We start from the raw sequence: 25755 nt of genomic DNA, 5'->3' as shown, positions 1-25755 counted from the left end.
CTCAGAGGCTCTCTCCTCTCTTTCCCTGACCTATCCTTATCTGCTCACTTCTTCTATTTACAGAACTCCATTAATGTTACTTGTTCTAATTTGATCACAAGATTTTCAGTTCCATACCAAAACTGCCTGGCTGATTTCCATGGCCTCTGCCCTGTGGAAGGGCAGAGCAGAGGTTCGAAGTGGTCCCTTCTCACTTCACACATCTAGTAGAAGCTTATCTTACAGGTCTTTATTTCTTTCAAGCCTTTACTTCTTTTAAACTCCGCAATGCCTTAGGGATCACAGATTGTCACACCCTTTTTCCTGCTTGAAGGAAAAACATAAGTAGATAAAACTCTGGTGATAGTCCTGTCTAGATTTCCTCTGCTTCTCACTCTGCCTACACATCACAAATGAGCGTTGCAGAAGGGATTATTCCCCTGAAAACATTCTTTGGAAAGGCAGTTTTCACTAGCTGGAAGAGCTCTTGGGAAAGGTAGGGCAATTTCACACAGAAGTCTCACTTGGCAGTGAGGCCATGATGTTCAGTTTGTTGTAAGGGTGCTCAGCTCTTCACTTCCTCTCTTTCTTCATTTTTTAAAAGAAATATGCTGTTTCTAACTAATGCTTTTACTTTAACATCAGTACTTACTGAAAAGGCATGCATACAACTGTAAGAACTATCATGGCTCTAGAAAACCATGACTGCTGTGACAAAATGAAAGAGGAGTGAGCAACTGCCATTTCTACCAGTGCAAGAGGATGGAGACACTCAACACAAGTATTGCACATCAGTTTCAAGTGAGAAACAACAGATTCTCACAATAATTACCTGTTGTGAAGCTTACTGCCACAGAATATTGTGGGAGTAATGGGATAAATGGAGAGATAGAAAGGCACTGGACAATATGACAAAGAATAGCATCATTAGTGGCAATAGTGAAAATGTAACCTCTGGCCATGGGCTGCTGGCTATCTTAAGCTAAAAGGGTCTCACCAGGAAAGAATTTTACCTCATGATCCCAAATTTTATATACTGCTACTAGCTACCTGCATCTGGGATGCTGGCTGACCTCTAAGTCCAGGATATTCACATGAAAACCCCTTAATCATTGTAATTTTCTGCTGCTAGAACATAGGGGAAATGGTAATTACTTCTAGGTCTGCCCTGCCTAACAGTGTGGAACATTTCAAGCTCTTTGGGTTCTTTCCCATCCTGCATTCACCTAGAAACATTTGGAAGCCTTTTTGTGACCTCACTCACCTCTTTGCTGGCATGATTCAGTTTCATGAATGCCACCTTGGGGTTTTTTAACCTACATTTTTCATCTGATGCTTATTCCCTAAGGAATATATATCATCCAGCGTGAGAATTAAAAATAGTTGTTACTGGAGCTAACGAAAGAAACAAAACACTGGAATGCTTTGGAAAATGATGGCTCATGAAAACAGAAGACTTTGATGGACACATGAGGATGTGCTACTTCCAAATAAAGCAATGCTTGAAACCCTACTGGAATGAAGCATGTCTACTTTTCATTTCAGTGCAGTTTGGCTTATTGCATCCCCTCTTCAGGGGTAAAACACTATTATAATGAAACTGAAAACCATGCAAAATAAGACAGATTATAAATCTATATAAATCTCTACAAACTAATTTCAACCAGTTGCTTAGTCAAAGGCTTTGTCACCTTCCAGCAGCCTCCTGACTGAAATGAATATACTTATTGTGAAACAGAAGCAATTAAATTTGACATTAAAAGATTATTTCACCTGAAGTTGGGGGTAGCTATTTTCGAGTTTTAAATGCTAGTTTGTGTTGAAGACAGCATGGAGAGTCAAGGTGGAGCACTGAGCTCTGACAAGAGATGTAACTGTTGGGATCTGCATATATTTGGTTTAGTATCTCCTCTTTCTTTGCTACTTTTATCCCTGTACTACTACTTCTTGCAACTGTCCTTAAAAGATATGGCTTCTTAACATTATGCTTCATCTACAGTATACACAGAGTACACCAAATCCTTTAATTCTTCAGTTTTGCTGTACTAGCTGTTTCAAATTTACTCTGTGGTAAACAAGCTACAATGGGGAACATCACCATATATCAAGTAGCTGTGATCAGGCAGATCAGGTACCAGTAATTTTCCTAATGGAGATCCAGTATCAGAGACTAAGCATGAAGGATCAGATATCTGTATTGCCACCATCCAGAATCAAGTGTCATGGATGAGAGCTGTAACTGCAAGGAATGAAGTCTCATGTGTGGTAAAACAGGGAGCAGATACTGCCCTGGACCTCTGTGGGGGAGCTGTGTTCCCACAACTACACTACTGGGCGTGAAAGATTAACAGCAAAGACAAAGCTGGATAAATGATTGTTCTCTTAGGAAAGCCAATGCCTCTTTGCCAAGCATTGATTTGGTCACGCAGGTGTGGGCCTGGGTAAGCAGCACCTGCAATACTCTGTATGCAGTTAATGATTTTAGACACTGCTAGTCATGAATTTGACCTGCTGCTCAGTATCTAAATACTTAGAGGTGTTTTAAGGAACACACCCCAAATGCATGCTTTGACAAGGGAACATCCCAAACTTAGTTTGTTTTAAGACCTAGTTTGTTTTTAAAATACTCAACAAAATAATCCAAAATAACAAAATACAAAGGAGAAAGAGGCAGGCAGATTGGAAGGAAAATAAATAAAACAGTAATTCCAGCTCTTCCACTCTTCCCTCTTTTCCCACCTTACCTCCCCAGTCTATAGGTAGACATAATAATTTAAAACATGTAACCCTGCAAATGTCTTTAAAGTGGTGAGTGTTTCAGTGGCTTGCATCCCAGTCTGCCTTCATCCAAGGTGGGACAGATGGGAGTCTCTAAAGAATACATCAGAAGTGTACAGCGATACTGCTCAGTCATGTCCCACTCAGTGATTTTCTAGAGCCACAAATCTGCCCCACTTCATCTTGAGCTGCAAAATAAGGTTGGTGGAGGCAAGCAGTCCACCACCACACAGAGTCCCAGACCTTTAGATTTTAGGACATGCTGAGAAGTTTACATTTAAGTTATTCTAATTAGCCTACATTTGATTCTAAAGATTCTCAAGAATCCCCTAGAAAACATCTCATTGTCAAGATGCCTACCACTGCTGTACCACAAAAGGAAACATCACTGTCCTCCAGAAGCACTCCTGGGAACTACTGATGCAAGAAGATTCATGGACAACATCCAAAAGCATGATATGAACCTATGACACATTGTGATAGTGCTTGGTATTAAGTCCTTGATACATGAGCCATCTGTAAATCCCATCTATTATTAGCAGGGATAAAGGAGTATGTCTGGAGCCATTTAAGGAGCAGAAACAATTGCAGAGAGGTGGATTTGTTATAGTTAACATTCATACCACTGAACACCATGTTTAGAAAACCTCCTAAGCCCACAAGACTTGTCACCATCTGAAGGTACTTCAGGTCCTAGCTAGCTTTGATTTAAATGTCTAATAAGCCAGAACAGAGGAGCCAGCTATAGCTGTTGCACCATTACTTTTCATGTCACAAGTCAAAACCTTTGTCACTGCAACACCTGCTGCACTGCTGACAACTAGAGTCTTCTCATTTTTCAAGCTGCTCTCACACCATCTCCATCTCTTCAGAGGTCCACAGCCTCTCAAAGAGGCATGAAACCTGATGTCTGTGTTCCACTGGCCAGAGATTATGGGTGAAACCTTACAGGGTAGGTGGTACATACCTGTCACTGCAGAACCAGCCAGGGCTACAGCTATCTCCAGTTCTTTACCTCAACTCCAGTGTGAGCCCTGAGTTTTGGCAGCTAGGAAAACCAAATTAATGATCTCTTCTTATACCTGTTTATTCCACAGCTATTAGAAATATGCAGTCGTTTCCAGGCATTTGCAGGGTTCACAAGGAGCAGGTTACCAAGAGATTCCCAGGATGTCACCTGGATCCTCACCTGCATGACACCAAGGCTCCCTATCTCTGAAGACTTGAATATTCCCATTTACAAGCATAGTCGTTCCCTTGCATCCCAGAGTAAGGAAGGCAGAATTGTGGTCAAGAAGGACAACTCCTGTACAGAAAGCCTCTCTAAAGGAAATGCAACAGCACCTGGATGATTTCTTTGGACAAAGCCATTCTTTGGGCAAAGCCAGTCCAATCACAGTTTGCAGAACTCTTGCTTTATCTTTCAGTCTCCTACTCTACTGTGGTGCTTAACTACTTACTTTGTTTTCCAGATTTTAGCCCATCAGGGTACTCCATTCTGACACTCTCTCAAATACCATCCCAAAGAAAGTTCATGAGCATTAAGGACCCATTATAACCTGCAGAAAGTGGTTCAGAAAGTCAGCAAGCAGGACTTCTTTTGCAAAATCCAAAAAGTGATCCCTATACCTGACTGTTGTTGTTGGGGTTGGTTTGTTTGTGGGTTTTTTTGTTTCTCTGTGTAGACATTCCCAGGTAAAGACAACCGCCATTATAATGTTGTTGGCAACTCAGAATATGTCCACTCAAATCATGCACAACTGAATTTTACATTCACAGCAGCTGGCTGAAGTCTGATGACTTCTGGTTCCTTGTATGTCTACCACAGGGTACTTGGTGTATGTAGCACAAAAGAATGAAAATCATCTGGGAAAGGCAAGCTATTCCTGTATCATATTAACCCCCAAAAATCTCATAGTCCCCTCCATCAAACCACAAACGACCTGACATCATGACTGCCCTTTGTAGAATCCAGCTCCATTCTCATTCCTGAAGTCAGCACTGTTTTCTATGGGGAAAGGTCAGTAATGCCAAGTAATGGCAGTCAAGAATGCCATTCACTTGTCAGCAACCAGGCTAACCTGTGTTGCCCACAGTATAGAAGTCAGCCTAAGCAAAGACAAGGCTACTTCTGTTAAAATTGCTATGAAGGATTGTAAAGCACAGAGGTATATTCTGCCTTGTAGAACATGGGAATATCTTCCCCAATGCCATATTCCAGCATTACTAATTCCAAAAATCTACTCTGTCTTGGTGGGTGTGTGAGAGACTAAACCTTGTCTCTCTTGGTGTGACTTAACAAAGATGAAATCACCTTTGCTGCTTGCCCAGAAAGTAGCTGACGTGTATGGGTAGTGGCCACTGGAACGATAATGATTGCTCATGAGACTGCAGCTGTCCTGGAAATGGGCAGAGATACTCTCTGGAATATACATACCTAAAAACTGTATAAAAGATCTGAGCAACTAATGGCTTGCAAGAAGGAAAACACAGGAGTAGGAAAACACAGAATGAAAAGACCTGGACAATGCCACTGAGAAGAAAAACAGGAGAGAAGGAAAAGCCCAGGGCAATGCTGCTCTGAAGAAAAATGGAGAGAATACCAGGAGAGAAAAAATGATGAGACATCACCATGAAGCCTGGAAGAAGCAGACCAAGAGAAATACTCTCTCCTTGTCCTAAGTTCCACCTGCTGCAACTCATGGAGCTGAAGAGGCTGCCCAGAGGACATCTCTACATCCAAAGCTGCAGCACCTTTCCTCCACAGACTCAAAGTGTCTTGGGGGGTGAGGGGTATGGTAATATAATTCCTTTCCTCTTTCTCTCGCCCTCTTCTCTCTCACTCTATTCTCTCTCTCTCTCCTTCTGATCTATCCACTTTATTTGTGTAATAAATAGTCTAGCTGTTGATATTTTGACCTCATTTGTGCCTCTAATTTCATAACACAGGAATATTCCAAAGAACTGAATCTCTTTCCCTCTCCAGACCAAGACAGTGGGGTCTGGGCTATGTAGATGACTAAACCATTGCAGAATCAGCCCTTAACACAGAACACTGAAGTCAGATTAACAGAAATGGAAAGAGTCCTCAACAAATAACATGTAAGAGACTGTAAATATATAGGGGAGCCAGAAAGGTTGATGTGGAAGGAGCTGAAAGATACTGTGAGCATTGAGGAGAACTACAGAAAATGAGATTTGAAGGGAGAAAGACCAGAACTGATCTCATGCTGTTATACAAGGAAACACAGAGTCAGCAAAGCTTCATACACTGACAACTATTGTCAACTATTGTCAATCCTAAAAGCAAGAAGATCCTGAGAAGAGGAAGAGCAGCAATAAGATTTTTTTTTCCAAAGGCAACAACAAGACACAAAACATGATAAGTAAATCTGAATGTAATATGCTTTAGAGAACTGAAAATTGCATCACCTAAACCCTCTGAGGAATGACTTCCAGCCAAAATTGGGATATTAGGCGTGTCATTCTTCCAGAAAGGTTTTCACCACTGGAGGTCACTGTAAACTGTAGCTGCTTTCCAGCAGTCAAAGAAAAAAAAAAAAGGCAGAGAAACTGGCAGAATGAGGAATGTTAGACACATATCTGTGTATGTTGTGCATTTTTCAGCCTGCCTCTCTTGATGATCTTGCAGTCATTCTTCCAGAATACCAGCAAGCTAACAACAGGTAAGGTGATGGGGACACAATAGGAGACCTACTACTGCAGCTCATAGAAGTGACAGGATTTTTTTTGTACATTAACATAGGATTATCTGCATTAGGATCTCTGAAAAAAAGACAAAGGTTTGGCAGCAGTTCCTAATAATTATGTGAGCCTGTTAGGTTTGAAGGTTTACATCCTATATAATCCACAGATCGCAGTTCATCTGAATGCAGTTTTCCTCTCTTTTCATTGCACTCAGATGACTATTATGAGGAACAATCACTCAAACAGTTCCTAGCCCACCCCATTGAATCAGATAGCAGTGTGTGCATACTATATATATTACAGATCATAGGATCACAGGATGTTAGGGGTTGGAAGGGACCTCCAAAGATCATCGAGTCCAACCCCCCTGCCAGAGCAGGATTGTCTCCAGAGAAGGAGACTCCACAATCTCTCTGAGAAGCTGTTCCAGTGCTCTGTGACCCTCACAGTGAAGAAGTTCCTCCTCATGTTGAGGTGGAACCTCCTGTGCTGTAGTTTATATCCATTACCCCTTGTCCTATCACACAGTGCAACTGAGAAGAGCCTGTCCCCTCCCTCTTGACACTCAGTCCTCAGATATTTATAAACATTCATTAAATCCCCTCTCAGTCGTCTCCAGACTGAAAAGCCCCAGGGCTCTCAGCCTCTCCTCATAGGGCATGTGTTCCAGTCCCTTAATTATCCTGGTAGCTCTCTGTTGGACTCTCTCCAGCAGGTCCTTGTCCCTCTTGAACTGGAGAGCCCAAAACTGGATGCAATATTCCAGAAGAGGTCTCACCAGGGCAGAGTAGAGGGGGAGAAGAACCTCCCTCAATCTGGTGGACACAATCCTCTTAATGCACACCAGGACACAATTGGCCTTCTTGGTGACAAGGGCATATCGCTGACCCATGGATAACTTGTTATCCACTAGGACTCCCAGGTCCTGCTCAGACAGTAATGGGATGCTAGTTCACATTCCTGTCTCCTATGCTGCAGGAGTCCTAGGGGTATGAGCATCAGCGGATGTTCACAGAACAGAGATACTCGGTCACTGTCAGGGAACTGACAGTAACTTCATTGCTTTGTTGTGTCATTCTCCTTTTGTTTTTATTTGCATATGGAATATGACCTCATTGAAAGAGTAATTGTCTTTTTACTGAATGTATGCTCAGACAACCTCATTGTGAATAAATACATAACACCACATAACTGCAATTAACAAAGCGTTTCAGCATACGCTTAACTTCAAACATGTGAACTGACTCGCTGCAAACAATGTGCAATCCAAGACCACCCACATGGTGAAGTATCTCCAGTCACATTCTTTATCATGTCATTTTAGCTCACTGGAAGGTAGAAAATCTCAACTTTCCACTGGGACAAACAGTACTTGCTTCTCCAGAGAGTTATGCTTTAGTTTCATCTTTGGAATACAGTGCAGTACCACAAGGACTGAGCTGAGGATCAAAAACCCAGAACAGATGTTCAACAATGGATAAACAGATGCTCCAAAGAAATCATCTGGGGTTGTTTGTTTTACCTAGAAAATGTTTATTTGTCATAAACCTCAGTTGCATTTCACACTCAGATTAATTCCTATTCCAAATTCATGCTGATAAGTCTTGTATGTAACATTCCAGACAGGCACTTCTCTTCTTCTTGACCACCCTTGAACTGATGGGTCCCTATAAATTATTATTTCCAAGGTAAAACACAAAATGTAGTTTCTAAGGTCAAATATAAGTGTAAGATAATGTGGGGTTTTTTCACTTTGATGAGTCTAATTTTTAATTTGGTGTTTGTTGCATACATTAAGAGTACAATTCCAGATGCAAGAGATCCTGGGAACTATGAGAAACTTGGCAGATCTGGAAGTAGAGCTTAAATCATTATTGCCAACCCATATTTTTTCATTCAGCAGATTTTGGAACCCAGAGATAGCTGAGAGGCCAATTTTCTCTACCACAGTTACATGATGCTGAAATGGAGCTGACTGAAGAATTTGTGGGGAAAAATACCTCCCACATACTTGGCAAATGCTAGCTAATGACATAAAGGCTTTCATGCAACGTGTCAGAGAATACAACTCCAGATGTCAGAAACAGGTGTGATGAGGAAGACAGTTCTTTCAATGCAAGCAGATCATGCTGTGGTAGCAGTATGCCTCACACCCTGGCCTGCAAGTCAGAACACCCTGTTTCTGCCAGAGATCTGCTGAGTGACCTTGGGTGCCTCTTTTCATCCCTCTGCTTCCCTGGTCCTTACACTCCTGTCTACATAGACTGCCAGGTCTCTGATGTGACAACTGTAACTCACAGTGTCCATAAACAACCTCTAATGCAGTGAAACTTTGTATTGTCTGAGCATATAAGGAGGAAACCTCATGCTGAGCTGACCTCCTGAAACATCTAACCATGAATGAAACTACTGCTAAAGAAGCTGGGGAACCCGGTATAGCCCAGGCATGAGCCAGGAATGGTACACAAAAGCATCATTCAAACTTTCTGTACAAGTCCCACACAAGCTCTCACAAACACTTCCAATCAATCCTCTCACAATTGATGGCGGCAAGGAAATACTACACAGAGATTCTTTAAGAACATGATTTAAAAGATAATAAATCTGTTTGACTTGTTAGGAGTTGCAAACATGACTTCCTAGATAAAGCTTTTCATGTTTGTTCTCTAGAGTAGCTGCTTGATAAGTGTAAACAACTTTGATAGGTGACTTGCACTTCAATTTACAACTTGTATTTGCTGCACAACATTACAAATCTTTTTTAATACAGATATTATTATGCAGAATTGTGTGTACAAGGTGGTCTCTTTACATAAGACACCTGGTAATTAACATGACAGGAGAGGCAGTAGTTGTATGTAGATCAGGAAGACAAAGAGAAAATACCTTCAGAAACCTAAGCAATTTCAAATATTTGGATAAATCCTTACCTTTGCATGTATCCCTGTTTGAACAGAGTTATTCTACAACTAAAAGTGAAGCGTGTGCACAATAGAGTTTAAAGATACAGATCTTCCAGTATCTGAAGGGGGCCTACAGGAAGGCTGGGGAGGGACTTCTCAGGGTATCAGGTAGTGATAGGACTAGGGGGAATGGAGTGCAGCTGGAGGTGGGGAGATTCAGACTGGATGTGAGGAGGAAGTTCTTCACCATGAGAGTGGTGAAGCCCTGGAATGGGTTGTCCAGGGAGGTGGTTGAGGACCCATCCCTGGAGGTATCACGGTATCACAGTATCACCAAGGGTGGAAGAGACCTCAAGGATCATCGAGTCCAACCTGTCACCACAGTCCAACCTGTCACCACACAGTTGTTTAACACAGGCTGTTTAACACAGTTGTTTAACACCACACAGGTGTTTAAGACCAGGCTGGATGAGGCTGTGGCCAGCCTGATCTAGTGTGGGGTGTCCCTGCCCATGGCAGGGGGGTTGGAACTAGATGATCCTTGTGGTCCCTTCCAACCCTGATTGATACTATGATCTTGGATGTAGTGCTGGAAAGTTGCAGCAAGGAGACAGATCTGACGGTTAGCAGCTAGAATATTGTCTTAGGTAAGGACAGCTTAGAGGATTAGAAGTGGCTAAAATAAAAATTCCTCTTGATATAGGAACATAAGTAGTTTTAGTCAATTTGTCTGATTCACAGAATCACAGAATGTTAGGGGTTGGAAGGGACCTCACTCCTTTGCCCTAATTTTGATTTTGTTTGCTCTTCCATTTCAGTGGTGTTATATAAACAAACTTATTCTTGAAGGTCTCTTCCAACCTGGTTCATTATTCTATTCTATTATTATTTTTCTGCCTTTCACCTCTTTAGATGCCCTCACCAGCAAGCTGCCTTTCCATTCTGTACATTTCTACTTTTACAGAATGGAATAAGTTTCATAGGAAACCACAGTGCAGCCCTGGTAACATACAAGTTGGAAGAAATATAGCAGATAGGTATAAATGGGGTGTCTAAGAAGCCTCTGGGATGGTCTAAAAGGCTTTAGGCAATTTCTCCAGATTTAGAATACAAACATGGGTCTACCATGAAAGCCAAAGAGAGCAGAAAGCAACAACTCCCTTGGTGAACATGTCCTTTAACATGTGATGATGACATTAAGGGCTGTGGCATCCTCAAAGGTCAACAGAAAATCATCCTGCACCTTGTTGTCTCATTGCCAACAGTTAAGATAAAAGGCAGTAATTTTCTCCTGTCGTCTTCATCTACACTCACTATTCAAGATATGAGGGCAATTAGACAGGCTCATAACTACATAGGGTCATAGCTGAAATTAAATCTATCTGCCCACGTATCTGCTCCAGCACTGTTCAAGCATGGAGTTAAGGAGACATACTGTGCACCAGCATGGCTGTTTAGTTGTGTCTATTACAACAGCATCCTGTGCAAGGTCATAAAGCCCCATTGTCATTTCTCTCAGGAAATTCATTTGTAAATGACAATCAAGCACTCAGTACTTGACTACATGATACTTTTTCAATTACATTTAAGTTACATTTTCAATATTAGTAGTTAAGGGATTTGCTTAACTCAGCAGTGAAAAATAAACTATTTTCAGCAAACACCAGGTATTACGTTGGATTGTCCACCTAAGAGTAAAAAAAGAAGATGCACAGCTCCTCAAAATGCTGATTACATGTGAGATTTCCATTCAAGGTGACAGAAATGTGACCTGTCCTGTGCAAGGTCCCTTGTCTGGAATCCTCACACCGTGTTCAGCACTGAAGAGTCACTTTTACTGCACCGTGACTTCTGCTAAACGTGTCCACTAGACACTGCGCAAGGGTGCCAGAAGAGAAAGGTCACAGGGACAGCCTGGATGTATCTCCCTGCACCTCCGTGTGTGTTACAAATTGGCTTGGCAGACAACCTGTAACAAGACACCTTTGAATGACCATGCCCAAGAGATTTCTTTGCTAAGCCATGTATCTAAGGTCAAAGAAGAGTTTTTAAGGGGAAGCAGACAAGAGCTTACATTTTTAGTCTGAAATAAATGTCTTTGATAACAGCAAAGGCTGTATCAAAACTGATCTGATGTTCATATGTTTTAACAGTCACATATTCCAAAGGTTATGACAAGCCTCTCACCATGGTATTCATAGGATCTAAATAAAAACCCAGGAGAATGAACTGGAGGAGGAAGGAGTGAATTGCATGTAAATGAACACCAGAAAAGACAGAACATGCTACAGATCTTTTAAATTTTAGATCCCAGCCCAAATGGTGTGCAGGACCTTTGTAAAGTAATCCACATTGATATAAGGGCTGGGATCCAGTGGGTTGAAGGCTGGGAGGCGTGCCTCCCCTCAGATGTCAGCAGATAGCCCTGTAAACAGGACACCAGACAGAGTCAGTAATTTCATTTCCACGTTACAGACGTCTCTGCATGTTTGTCACTGACTCACAGCATGACCTGAGGAGACTCTTCATCCATCTCTGTCCTTGCTTGTCACAACACATGTAATAATTGCCCAAAGCCTTTTATGACCCACTGAACAGATAAAGGATCACCAAAAGCACAGTTACCTGACACTGATGGTAATATTCTGCTGTAGCATCATATACATAAAAAAAAAAATAAAAATTATTTACTAGAAGTTACTTGCTATAACTCTGAATTTTCTCCTGGAGGAATGAGTGTGTCACGACCAAAGGGTAGCACTATTCCCTCACAAACTTTCATTTTATTCCAGAACTGCATGAGCGAGACCCATCCCCTATCTTTCCTCACTTCAAATATGAACTCTGGTAGATAACACCAGCCTTTCTGACCACACCAACCACATGTCCAAATCTTGACAGGTCTGAGAGATGCAGGACACATCAGCATGCAGAGGAAGGGTTTGCTTGCAGTTAACAACAACACTTCTCTAGAAAGAGGGGGGGAAGTATGAATCGGGAATAGACGTGCCACAAGGTCCTGAGATGACACAGAAATCTTAGTCCTAACCTTCTGTTGCCTCATTTCCTCCCAAAGCTAAGGATTCAGATTATCCAGGAGACCCTGAACAAGCACAGTCAGTCCCTGCCAAGGACACTTGCCCTGCACTTGAAATACCTCAAGAGCCCATACCACCTTTTTATGCACCTTTTATACCAGACACCCTGGGAAACTTATACTTCACAAGGTACCCTTTAACGTGAAAGAACAAACATAATTTACACACAGAGCAATCCACAAGCATGTGTCTGACAGATGTTACCACTCTGGATTTTGAAAGTGGGTTTGTGACATATACCCCAAAAATGGCAAAGAGCTCCAACAGTCACTGGCTTAAGCAAAAATCAGGACAAAATACATTCATGCAGGTAAGGAGTAGGAAGCACGGTAGTATTGGTACTTGGTAGACTTAACACAGGGTAATTTATACATCTGTTTTCTTCTCAGTGCGATAGATATAATTCTATTGCTAGCAAATACCATGTAACACAGTGGCTTTAAGTCTTAAAAAGTGGGAAATAAATTGACAGCAACAAAACAGAAGCAGCGTAAAAGTAGAGGCATAAAAAAAAGTAGCTCTTTTTTCAAGCTCCTCTGTGAGTATGGCAAGAGCCTCAGACTGCACCAGAGACAAAATGCAAACCACCAGCAATAGACTTGGTTGCTTTTATTTGCAAATGTATCTACAGAAACCACTCTTTATAAAGAACCCAGTGCTAGTATGTTTTTTATGTCTGTAATTATCCTCTCAAGACCGCTCTTGTTTGGCTGTCCTGCAAGAAACACAATTCTATACCCTTAGCGGTTTTAGAGACTCAGTGTGACTGAACTTGAAATTCAACAGATGCATATCAGGGACAACATTGTCCTTGTAGAATGGTACTGAACAGCTACTTCTTCATCTACTAGCAAGCTGGCTAAAGAATGGACTTGAAAGATCATTACTTAAAGTGAACACTTAAAAAATATATATCATTCAGTAACTGACACTACCAAATTCATTGACAACATGAATAAAGACATTTCTAACACGGTTACTTTCTGACTGTCCCTGTACTTTTTCCTTTCTTTCTATTTATCCACACAGATATGTCACAGAAGCAGAATCAGTCTCAAAGGGAACAGCCTCAAAAACCTCAATAACATCTAGCTATTTGCTTTTACTGAGAAACATGAGTAGAGCTTTCTGAAAGAACAATTGTTCTGATGGATTAGAGAACATTTCTGTAGTAAGCTTCTCAGTGCATCACAGAAGAGTACAGAAATTGTTCTACACTTACTTTCTTTCTTCATTGTATTTAGGAATCTCACTAGTCTTGAGTGATGATAGCTAATATGTGTAGAAATATTTCTGTGATCACTGACCTGAGAGCTCCTTATCTAATATGTGAAAAATTGTTATATATTCATACTAAGTCACAGCTTTTTTGGCTTATAGTATGAGAAGAATAATCAAGTGTGAGGCTGCAGACTTTTCAGATCTCAAACCTTTGACATGACATCAGTTTTGAGATTCTGTAGGTGTATCTCTTTACTGAAAAACCAAAACTTAACTTGCAGTAAACTAATTCCAATCCTAAGCATTCTGGCCATCTACATACTCGAAGCTACTTTAGAACAAGTGTCTTCCTTTGTGCCCATCTAAACCCATATATTTCTTCTGTTTAAGCAAAGTTTCCTGTTAAGAATTCTTCTAAAAGCTCTTGAGTTAAAATGTGATAGGTCATCAGGTCATCACAGCATTGTATTACTTCCTGGGAAGTAACAGCAAATATCCATGCTGTCTTTGACTGCAGTATCTGTAATAACTAGCAATGCTCTTCTCTTGGGAGTTAATGATAGGTTTGCAACAGGAAAATAACCGGCATGATACATACTGGGGATCTCGAGTCCCACAGGAAGGGTTGGCAACCTTGCTCCCACGGTGGCCCGAGAATAACCTTGAGGCAATCCCCTGTACTGCACCCAGTAGAGGTCACTAGAGGATAGGTCATGTTGTAAATGTCACAACAAAGCCCTCCAACAAGGGGGAAAGATGGACTTTCCTGAAAAGCACAGCAGCTGTCCAGGGCTTGCTGTGAGGTAGACTCTCAGGACAGAAAGGGATACATGCTGCTCCACCAAAAACCAGAGAAGTTTAACTGGACACATCCAAACACAAGCAGCATTCATCCAGTTAAACAATACTGATAAGGATCAGTGACATAGATCTAACTTATTAAAAGTATTTCTACTACCTGTGCATTTCCAGAAGCAGGGATCTTTTTCTTCCTTCCACAGCTTAATACAGTCCACAAGGTATGCCAGAGATATGAAACCAAAAGGCAGAAACTATCTGCAAGCCAGGCAGCATTTCTTTGCAGGGGCAGATCCATCCCTTTATTTTTGATCAACTGATTAACTCGGCTCTCCTGCCGTAGCAGATGCAATTTGGCACGCATGCCCAAAACCCTCCCCAGCTCTGTCAGTACCACCTAGCTAGACAAGGCTCAGACATGCAGCAGGATCCTATCTCACACTTCAACACATTCCCTAGACCTATAAGGAAAAGAAGTGATGGTCTAATGACAAGCGTGCAACAGGTGCACGTGTGCATAGCACAGACTTGAAAGGTGATTACTCTGACACCCCAGAAATTCTCAAATGAAAGCAATCCCTTTGTAATTAGCAGTTCAGGCCACTAGTTAGCTGCCTTTTTTCTTTTTTTTTTTTTTTTCCCTTTCAATAGGCACAAAATGGGGGGGAAAAAATCCAAAGAGAAAATTCAAGGCAATCACTTAAAATGTATCGTGGTGCAGATGCACAGAAAGGTCAGTTTGAAATACCGTGGCTTTACCTACTGCAGTTGCTTCTCTACCTGTGCTTGCAGTCTGTCTATGTTGCTCCCATATCCAAACCACCACCATGCAAAAGGCAGGTCTTAGGGGAATTGTTGTGGTGGTGGTGGTGTTAGGAAGAAAGAAGGCTCAAAGGAGACAGGGCTGATCACATTCTGACTGGAGGCAAGGAATTAGAGGACAAGTTGCCATCCTCAGGCCTAGCTTAACTGAACACCAAATACTGAGTATATATGATATTTAGCCTGGATGAAACTACTGAAGTTAGTCTTTAAACTGATTGCAAAATATCATCAAAGGGATTCCCAACTCAAAAACCAAATTACAAATTAGAAGTACTTTTCCACCTGTCCTGAACTGAAAGTACTCCCATTAGCTCCAGAACTTCAAAATAAACTGGCATAGCATCTACTCAAATAAAACTAGCTTTAAAAGATCAAGACTAACAAATCCAGAAACAAGTAAGGGAAGAGCAGCTTTGCCTCTTGCCACTTCTATTCTTCCATGAAGGGCAGCAAGGGAAGTAAAGTTACTACAGGTTATTGCTTATCCAACAGTCAGTTGCAAATGATACGGGAAAGCTTGCTCACATACATGCATGGGGAGGCATCTCTATTGTCACAGCATTCTGCCTAAATGGATGCACTGGCACCACATAGCAAACAAGAAAAAGAGATGGACGGTAATGGCCCTCAGGTGACAGCCAAGACTTGTGGATACAAAATGACAAGATCAAAAAACCCTACAGTTGTGCTAGTGACTGTAATAGCTTCAACCACGGGAACTGCAGCTGCAGCTGTAGCTCTCCCTGCTGCAACAATTTTAAAAGCAGTAACATTAAGGGAGGTTGTAGCCAGGTGGGGGTTGGTATCTTCTCCCAGGCAGTCAGCACCAGAACAAGAGTACACAGTCTCAAGCTGTGCCAGGGGAGGTTTACTTTATATAGAAGAATTACTTTATATAGCATAAACCAGGTTGGAAGAGACCTTCAACATCATCGCGTCCAACCCATCAACCAATCCAACCCACCTAAACAACTAACCCATGGCACCAAGCTCCCTGTCAAGTCTCCTCCTGAACACCTCCAATGACGGCGACTCCACCACCTCCCCAGGCAGCCCATTCCAATAGCCAATCACTCTTTCTGTGTAGAACTTCTTCCTAACATCCAACCTAAACCTCCCCTGGCGCAGCCTGAGACTGTGTTTAGGCTGGATGTTAGGAAGAGGTTCTTCCCAGAGTGACTGCCCATTGGAATGGGCTGCTCAGAGAGGTGGTGCAGTCACCATCACTGAAGGTGTTTAGGAAGAGACTGGATGGGGTGCTTGGTGCCATGGTTTAGTTGATTCAATAGTGTTGGATGATAGGTTGGACTCAGTGATCTCAAAGGTCTTTTCCAGCCTGGTTAATTTTATTCTATTACGCTTGTGGAGATACCCTGAATTTCAAACCTGTTTCCCTGAGTGGTCTGCCAGAGTTCAGGAAGCATTGAAGCTTCACTGAGGAGCAGATTCAGCTTTTGATTAATGTTTATTTAATATTGTTCTCCTGAAAAGAAAAAAAAATAAAAGTGGTCATGTCATTACTATCCAGTTGCTTTTGTTATTAACACCATAAATAGGAGCCCAGGAGCTTCTGAACATTACTAATAGGAAAGAATCAGGCTGCACACATGTGAATCACCAAGCAAGGGTTTAGAACAAGCCACAGTGCCAAAGAAGCTGATTTTACAGTATTTAAAAGTGAACAGTCATTAGGGAGAAGGAGTTTGTGCCCTAATTTTAGATAGTTATTCAGAATTGAACAATTTGAATTGTATTCTCACACCATCACTAACCAGGCAAGGGCCACAGGCTGCTGACCAACAGCACGCAGCTTTGGCAGGGCCACCAGAAGCACTGGGGAACATGGAGCTCGCTGTGAGCTAAGCCATCTAATTGTGAGGCAGTTCCACAATCCATTTACCTTTGCAGAAGCTTGTGCTGCTGCCAAAAGAGGTGGTTTCACCTTCTCACACCAGCTGGTTCCCACCCTGTGCCACTCCCTCCCTTGAGCCAGCACAACCTCTTGGTGTGGCTGTTCAGTGCAACGGCTCGAGGGTGGACCTGCATTTCTATTATGTTTTTATCTGGTTCTCATGCATGAAAACCTTTCTTAGAGAACAAAATGTCTTTCACTTGTTAATGTATGACCTGAAACAAAAGTCTGTGTTCATTCCTCAATACGTCTGCCAACTGTGTAACGGCGGGGGGGGGTGGGGGGTGGGGGGGGGGGTGTCAGGACGACATTTTCAACAAAATATCTGTAAAACAGGTGAAGAGCAGTTTTGTCATGAGTTATTCTGAGTCGTTCTCTCTTCAAGAGCAAACTGGTGGTGGTGGAGGGCTGCTGCGGCAAATAGTGCCATCTAGAGGACACCACTCCACAGCGGATGGAAATCATGCCGTGAGGTCGCTATTCATAACGGATGGGCAACAATGGCTAGCTCTGATTTTCGTAGTTGCATTTTAAGGTCTCCGAAAGTTGTTTGGGGTTTTTTTTTTTTTTTCATTGTTATTATCATAGTTTTGGATTTAGAAGAATACACTTTACTGAAAGATGAAAGGTATGGTTTCTTATTTTATTAAAAGTGTATCTAGAAAAACTTTTTTTTTTTTTTTTTTCCAGTATGGGGATAATTTTATTCTCTAATTACAATCGGGTTTAGACAGCATTATTTCCTAAAGCAAGTACACACTTGGACCATTCTCTGCTAGATGGTCTCTTGGGTTGCAACCTCCTCCCACTGAAGTTAACAGATATTCCGCCACGGCTTCCATAGAATCATAGAAACATAGACTCAGTCAGGGTTGGAAGGGACCACAAGGATCATCTAGTTCCAACCCCCCTGTCATGGTTAGGGACACCCCACACTAGATCAGGCTGGCCAGAGCCTCATCCAGCCTGGTCTTAAACACCTCCAGGTACAGGGCCTCAACCACCTCCCTGGACAACCCATTCCAGGGCTTCACCACTCTCATGGTGAAGAACTTCTTTCTCATGTGCAGTCTGAATCTCCCCACCTCCAGCTTCATTCCATTCCCCCTAGTCCTATCACTACCTGATATCCTAAGAAGTCCCTCCCCAGCCTTCCAAAGCAAGCAGAACTTCATCCACAGAAATTATGAACATATACCCACACACAAAAAAATAAATGCAAACACCTGAGCAAAGTTTACTGTATTTCCTGCCAGCACAATCTTCTTTCCTTCCCTTCCTGATCAGTGCATAAAACTGCTCATCAGGCAAGCAGGCCAAGTTGAGACCTTTCAAAGGAAGGTCTTGGTTTTCCTTTCACTGGCATCAACAGCACAGCTAGGGCCAAATTCCCACTGAGAAATTCCTAAAAAACTTTTATGACAGTTTTAAAAGCTTAGGAGAAATATAACTAATGCTCATGTATCTGGAAGCCTCACTCCAGTGAGGTATATTACCAGAGTTCTGATGGACTGCTTTTCACCTTTGAAGTCTTGTCCCCGGGAGACTGAAGAGCTAAAATGGGAATACAGAGCTATTTCTTCAGACTGCAACTAGCCACCAGCTGTTCATCTTCTAAATGTATTCCCTTCTTCCCTACTGCCCCTCCAAACTCTCCCTGCCTTTACTTACAGCACTATTACCAAAGAGCCAGGACCAACCATTGCTCTGATGAAGCAAACATCAAGGGTTAGAGATTTTGCAGCCAAAAGTAGGGGCAAATCCCACCACCTCAGCTACTACCTGCAATTCAGCATCAAACTAAAGTACATTAACACAGGTAAAGCAGCTCTTGTAGACTGTTACCTGACCCTTAAGAGACAAAACTCAGAGGAAGAGCTACATGACATCAACAGCAGGTTTTACTTTCTCACCTGTGCAAGCTGTGCATTCCTGAATGTTATATATGCCTAGATGGACAAGATGATGAGCTTGGAGTAGTTTTTTTGGATGTTAGGTTAAAGTTGAAAAGACTTATGAACTGATTGTGTTTGTGCCCAGAAAAGTGGAATCAACTTACTTGCTTTTGGCAAGTATCTTTACTACTGCATGTAACAAAAACAAACAAACAAAATATATATTTGCTTATATAGAGAAATTTGTTATGTTTATTCCTCTATACAGCAAAACCTGAATACTTTCAGGTTGTAGTGAGGTGGGTGTTGGTCTCCTCTCACAAGTCACAACTGGTAAGATGAGAGGAATTGCCTCAAGTTACTCCAGGGAATGTTTAGATTGGGTATTAGAGAAAACTTTTTCACTGAAAGGGTTCTCAAAGACTGGAACAGGCTCTCTAGGGAGATGGTTGAATTCCCATCCCTGGAGATGTTTAAAAGAGGCAGAGATGTGGTGCTGAGGAACATGGTTTAGCACCAGACTTAAGAGAGAAAGAGAAAATGGTTGGACTCGATGATCTAAGAGGTCTTTTCTGACCAGAACAATTCTATGATTCAAATATGCCAGGATTTAAGTACAAACACGGTGACTAGAAACATCTGCTGAAGCTGTGATTTCCAGTGGAAGAAAACCATCTTCAAAGAGACAATATCAATCTCCAAACCACCCCCACCCCCCAGATTTCTTTTTAAAAATTTATTCTCATTTTCACTGTAACACTAAATGAAAATCTCTAAAATGAACACATCCTACTTATGACAGACATGCTTCATTTGTTTTAACGTAGAGATAAAACCATTTCTCTACAAAGTAAACATGGCAGTAGGCTACTGAAGCCAGGAAACATTCAGACAAAAAAACATTCAGAATACTTGAAAAATTTCCTCTACCATGCCAGCACAATCAGCACACAACCACAGCACATGTTTGTCAATTTTTTTTTCACAAACTTCTGTGTAAACTTAATTCTTCCTTGTCCCGCTGCAAATAGATTTCCTCATTTCTTGTCTAAATGACAGATCAATACGAATACTGGTTCCTCTGAACTGTTCCAAAGAAAAAGCATAATACAAATTAATGTGTTATTATTTCCAAACACATTTTGGCTGCTTGTAGAGCCATTTTTCTGCCAAAGACATATTCTGTGATGTCCAGCACCTTTCTTACCAGAGACAGGAGCACCACTGAGCTACAGTGGACAATGTTTGGTTCTGCAATCATAGCCCACAGCATGTAAGTGTCCTGCTCCCCAAGTAATAGGGAGAAAAGGACAAACCTGCCTTAGTTCCTCTGAGAAATTTTCTCTTTCCATGGGATTCCTTGGGTGGCCACTAACTCCAGAGCTGTTAGGTAAAAAAAATGCTTTCAAAACATGAAAACAACAAAATCTATGTTTACCTTCTGATCTTGAAGAGCTGCAGAACCAGACAACTTCTTTACAACTTCTAAATATAAGTGCAGCTGTAAATAAACCCCAGAACAAAACCATACAAGCTTTACTTCTGTGAATCCAAAAGATTAAAAGACGCTGACCAGACTCTCAGAGCTGCAATACATTTTCACAGATGGTAATGAAGAATTCAGCTCTGCTGGGAAACACCATAGTAAACCCTTTAACCAGCTGAAAAAAGAAAGGGACAGTGCTTTGGGAAGATGAAATTAATTGTGCAGTTAGTTAGTTACCTTTTCATCTTCTGTTCCAAGACCTGATTCCGTGATTTCTTCTTCCTGAAAGCTTCTGGTCCTCTCCATTCTTTCCATGCTCTGAAAAAAGGCTGTTTTTTCCAGTCTGTTGTGGCTGTATCGTGTATTGATCTCCTCCAATCTATTAATTTTAAGTAGCTTCATGCTCTGCCCAGTGAATTTACTCTCGGTTTTCCTCTCCACCTTAGATTCATAAACCAGTGAACACTCATACCTTCTGATCTCTCCTCTTTCTTGGCTGTACAGAAGAAACACAAATAAGAGGCATCAGTGTTACTGGTGTGTTTTTGCTTAGAAAACAGCCTTTGTTGCAATACTTTCTATTTTATAAATTCTCTCTCCTTACACTCTCTGAACCAATACACAAATAAGAGTTAACAGTGCTAGTTGTTCACAGATGCCGTTCTACCTGTCTATGTTCAACACCAGATAATTCAAGCAGGCTACAAGACCAATGTAATTTAATTTGTTCATAGAAACTATTTAGCTTTATCAAATCAGTAGATATTGCTTTTGCTTACAGACCTTGCTTAGGGATTGCTCCCCACTTTTTAACCATTTCAGTGGTCCCCTGTTGCTTAGTGTGTTCTCTTTGCATTTCCAGCAAGTTGACGTGCAAGGATTCTGTTATTAAGGCCATTAACATTTTAGACACTAAAGTGGTTTAGGCCTGAACACAGTCCTTTCCACTCTTCCCACTACTCTATACCACAGAAACAGGTAATTTCCAAAATGGTGGTAATTTCAGACCCCCTGCTGAAAGCTGCAGAAGAGCATAGGCCTCAGCTGGGTTTCTTTACACCACAGGCCCTCATTGTACACCTAGTATCACAGTATCACTTAGGTTGGAAAGGACCTCGAGGATCATCGAGTCCAACCTATCAACACAGACCCCATGACTAGACCATGGCACCAAGTGCCACGTCCAATCTCCTCTTGAACGCCTCCAGGGATGGTGACTCAACCACCTCCCTGGGCAACCCGTTCCAATGACGAATGACTCGCTCGGTGAAGAACTTCCTCCTCACCTCGAGTCTAAACCTCCCCTGGCGCAGCTATATGTGATATAGGATCGAGGCTTGTCTAATGGTAAGACTGGCTGAGAAGTAAATCCAAATCAAGCTGTTAGATTTGATTAATTCTCTGTAGAAGGGCTTTTATTCCACAGCATGGTGGAACGTTCCTTCCCCAAGTAATCACTTGGTAACTATGCCATTTTGTACAAGCAATTTTAAGAGATTAAGAGAAACTACTCTAAATGTTCTAAATTTTCACTTAAAACCTTCCTCCCAGCATTTACATTGCCCAGTTTTGGCCTGGGAGATGCTTTCTTCTAGGTCATCTTCAGCAAGCTAATCTCTCACTTTAAGCAAAACAGCTTGCTTCATGAACCACATCCTCACTTACGTACACAGAAAATACACACACATCACCAACCCACAGATACTTGCATAGCTGTGTGCATAGCTGCGTGTACCTACAGTCCTACTGCTTTTCCTACTGCTTTTCCTGTCCAACAGCAGAAAGCAAATAAATTTGCACAATAAAAATACAAACAATACCGCAAATCTTTATAAAACTGACGAGAAATAGATGTAGGCAGGCAAATAGGTTATCAGCCAAAAACTACCCACAATCAACCTTTTTTGACTTGAAACTCAGTCTTTTGCCAGTCTTTTCTGACCAACTGGCCATTTGCAAAACAGTCATTTCCAAAATTTAAGCCTAGGGAACTGGTACCTTTGCCAGTAGCCTGGCCTGTTTACTTCCCAGTACACCCTGACATTAGACTGACCTGAATTTTACAAGCTGGAAAAGATTATGTAACAGTATATAATTAAACCTAAATATGTAATTTAAGAAAGAAAACAAGATGTAACGTGGAAAGAATTGCCACTGGGTCAAGTTCAGGTGCAAATACCACTTACTGTGCTTTTCTTTCAAATACAACCTGCCTTGCATTCTGTGTGATACATTTGCCTTATTAAGAAGAATTTATTGGTAACTCTTCAACTAAGACATTTTTCAAGTTCTTCAATGTACAACCAGGTGAAACCCAAAAAAACCACACAGGTCTTGGCAATATTTATTAGAGTAAGCCCAAAGCAGCTCCACTTGAAGGGACCCACTGTGGTCTTGCCCTTCTCCCACCTCTTCCCAGGTTTGGCTGCAGAACCCCTCAGAGGCAGCGTGCTGGCTAGCGACCCGCACAGCGCAAAGCGGCGGGGAGAACTCTGCGCTTCCCCCAGTCGCATCCTGAGAGACCACAGCGACACTGCGTACCCCAAAGTGTTTGCAACACTTTGTGTCAAGGCAGAAAACCAGGAGAGCAGGTTACAGGCCCAACTGACGACGGCCGTTTGCCCCGCCATGCCCTAGGAGTGCAGGATGCTGAGAGCGGGCTCCTCTCAGCATCCTCCTGCCTGCAGTGGCCTTTACGCCCCTGCCAGAAGCCTCCACGGCGTGGGGGGCACTGAGGGCGCATCGGGAACGTGTGCTCTTCACGCCTCGGAGATACCGAGACGGGAAAACGGCGCTTCGCCTTCCCGCATTGGGACCCAGCGAACTACAGCTCCCGAAGGGCTGCGAGCGAGAGCCAATCTCGCTTCCTGCCCCGGTCTCGCCTCGCGCGGCCTGGCTCCGGCCGTGGCGGGAGGCGATGGGGGACGCCGGGAAGGAGTCGCTGGTGCAGTGCCCCGTGTGCCTGCGGGAGCTGCCCGGCGCGCACATCAACTCGCACCTGGACCAGTGCTTGCAGGCCGGGAAGAATGAATCGGAGCCGGGCTCGTCGCCCCCCTCCAAGCGGCTGTGCCTCGCCACCGCACCGGCGGGGAAGCCGGAGGAGGCCCGCCCGGCCGCCTCCAGCCCTGTCTTCTCTCTCTTTCACAAGGGCCGTGACGGGGGACAGAGTCCAGGAGCCCCCGGCAGGAGGAGCGGGACAGGGCGGGAGGAGGCCTCTGTGAAGCCGGAGGAAGGAGGCTCGGCGGCGGCGGGCAGCGAGTTGGCGCTGCGCGGGGCGAGCCTGGCGCAGAGGCTGGAGGGGAAGCCCCTGGCCGAACAGCTGCGGCCGGACACACTGGGGGACTACGTAGGGCAGGAGCGGGTGCTGGGAGCGGAGACCCTGCTACGATCCCTGCTGGAGTCCCACGAAGTTCCCTCCCTCATCCTCTGGGGGCCACCGGGCTGCGGCAAGGTGAGTGCTGCCGCCGGGCCCCCACCGCTGCGCCCGCACTGTCCCGCCCCGCCGGCGGGCAGCAGTCCCGGGACTGAGGCGCCTGGCCCCGGCTTCACGCCCTGCAGCTGGGGCTCCATGTTCAGGTCCTCCTCTGATTCCTGTAGTTTTCGAGGCTTGACGGACTTAAAAGAGCGAGACCTGTTTGTTGTTCTGAACTACCTGTTTTTTTCCTGTCTTCTTGGTTGGCTGATGCCTCCAACTTTCACTTTGGTTACAAAAGCACAGCCTGCCTCCTGAATAAAATAGAAGTGGCTCAGAACTGGCCCCACTAGCCCAGCTTCCTGCAGCTTACACTTTGGTTTACACACACGCTTTGTTGAATGCGAGAGCTGTTAATTAAAACACAGAAGCTGCAAAGGTTTAAAACAATAGAAGCTATAAAAAATTACTGGGAGATGGGGTGAAGTACTGGCACATTGCCAGTATAGAGGTTTGTTTCAACTCACACATTATAGCCCCTGACAGAAGGGAGCCGAGCTTATGGCCAAGCACTCATGCACATCTAAAGAAACCCTCTGAAACTGGTAGGTAGGTGTCTGCAGGATCTGACTGCTGAATGTTCTTGTTCTGCTTTGATACTGAGGCAAACCTGTGGTGAATCCTGAATTGCAGCGCAGTGGTGGAGAAATCCACAGCTATAGTGAGGGAAGGAGCAAATGAATGCCTCAGGTGTAATCAGGGGAAAGTGCTGTAAAGATCCTGCCTTCATTTTGCGTGTTTTCTGTGTCTATTACACTGGGGAGGAGGGCAGGGTTGAAACTAGACAAGCAAGACACATGGTTATGTCATTATACATACACATATGTCAGTGTAACGTGCACAGTGCTAAGTTTTGTGTATTATATATGTGGATGTCTTGGCTCTGTGTGAACACATGGAAAATCTGGGGTAGGGAAAGTACTGACCAACGAATAATGCTAGCCTGAAGGGACAGAGAAGCAGCTTGCTCTTCTCAGCATACTAACTGGAAGGTAGAAGAGTTGATATGTGTGGTGTTTGAATAATAATACCAGTTAATTACGGTTAATAAGGAGCAGGTATGAGAATACTTGATAGATGAGTACTGTTGGCAGTGATGCAACTGGTTATTTAGGCTGGATAACGTACACATGAAATGAACCAGCTGGTAAATTCTAAAATAACAAGGTAATACCAGAAAGATCAGAGAAGATGAGGCAAAGGGCTGTTTCTTAAAAAAACATATTAGAAAAGGGGAGGTGAATTGACTGAAGCAAAATGGACAGAGAGGTGGAGCTGAATTCTTTGATAAATAGGAATATACTTTACTGAATGAGCAATATGTTCAGGGGCCTGCTTCTGTCTTCTCTACTCTCTGCCTTTCACTACTTGTTATCTGTGCCAACAGTGCTTGCTCTTTCTTGAGGCCCCTTTTCCTTAGGAAGTATAGTGCCAGATACAGTGGTAACAAATCCAAAGCCACATAGTCTCTGAAAACTGAAACTGAATTCAGTGACATTTGGGTTGTAATCTGATGATCCCCCCCCCATTTTTTTATTATAGAATTGCTTTTTTGTGAGCTTTTGACAGCTTGTGTCTCAGGTCTTCTTTGGGAACCTTCTGTGATGTGTTTTCGTATCTGTAATAACCACACAGCTTTCATTCTTCTTTCTCCTGATCTGTCTTCCTCACACGTATCCC

General features: G+C 42.9%; 2 protein-coding genes across 7 annotated transcripts in view; one reads left to right on the top strand and one right to left on the bottom strand.

Annotated features, from left to right (window-relative positions):
• Positions 1-25755, bottom strand: part of MYLK4 (myosin light chain kinase family member 4) — an 88644-nt gene that overhangs the window by 52703 nt on the left and 10186 nt on the right. Inside the window, exon 2 of one of the 2 annotated variants that reach the window (XM_068169146.1) lies at positions 20841-21099. In XM_068169146.1, the coding sequence (XP_068025247.1) occupies positions 20841-21099 (259 nt within the window). Of the gene's footprint in view, positions 1-14645; positions 14785-20840; positions 21100-25755 lie in introns of those variants that run through there. The other variant, XM_068169147.1, reaches the window with a different exon arrangement.
• Positions 23513-25755, top strand: part of WRNIP1 (WRN helicase interacting protein 1) — a 29764-nt gene continuing 27521 nt past the window's right edge. For all 5 annotated transcript variants that reach the window (XR_010991226.1, XR_010991225.1, XR_010991227.1 and 2 more), the window contains exon 1: positions 23513-24054. Coding sequence is in view for 2 of the 5 variants with exons in the window: in XM_068169148.1 (XP_068025249.1) it covers positions 23521-24054 (534 nt within the window). In the remaining 3 variants the exon portion in view is untranslated. The remainder of the gene's footprint in view (positions 24055-25755) is intronic.

This window comes from Melanerpes formicivorus, unplaced genomic scaffold (genome assembly GCF_026170545.1).
Source record: "Melanerpes formicivorus ecotype bairdi unplaced genomic scaffold, bMelFor1.0.p_v2 SCAF_165, whole genome shotgun sequence".
Taxonomy (NCBI): Eukaryota; Metazoa; Chordata; class Aves; order Piciformes; family Picidae; genus Melanerpes; species Melanerpes formicivorus.
Note: the sequence above shows the minus strand (reverse complement) of the source record. Positions and strands in the feature narration are given on the sequence as shown.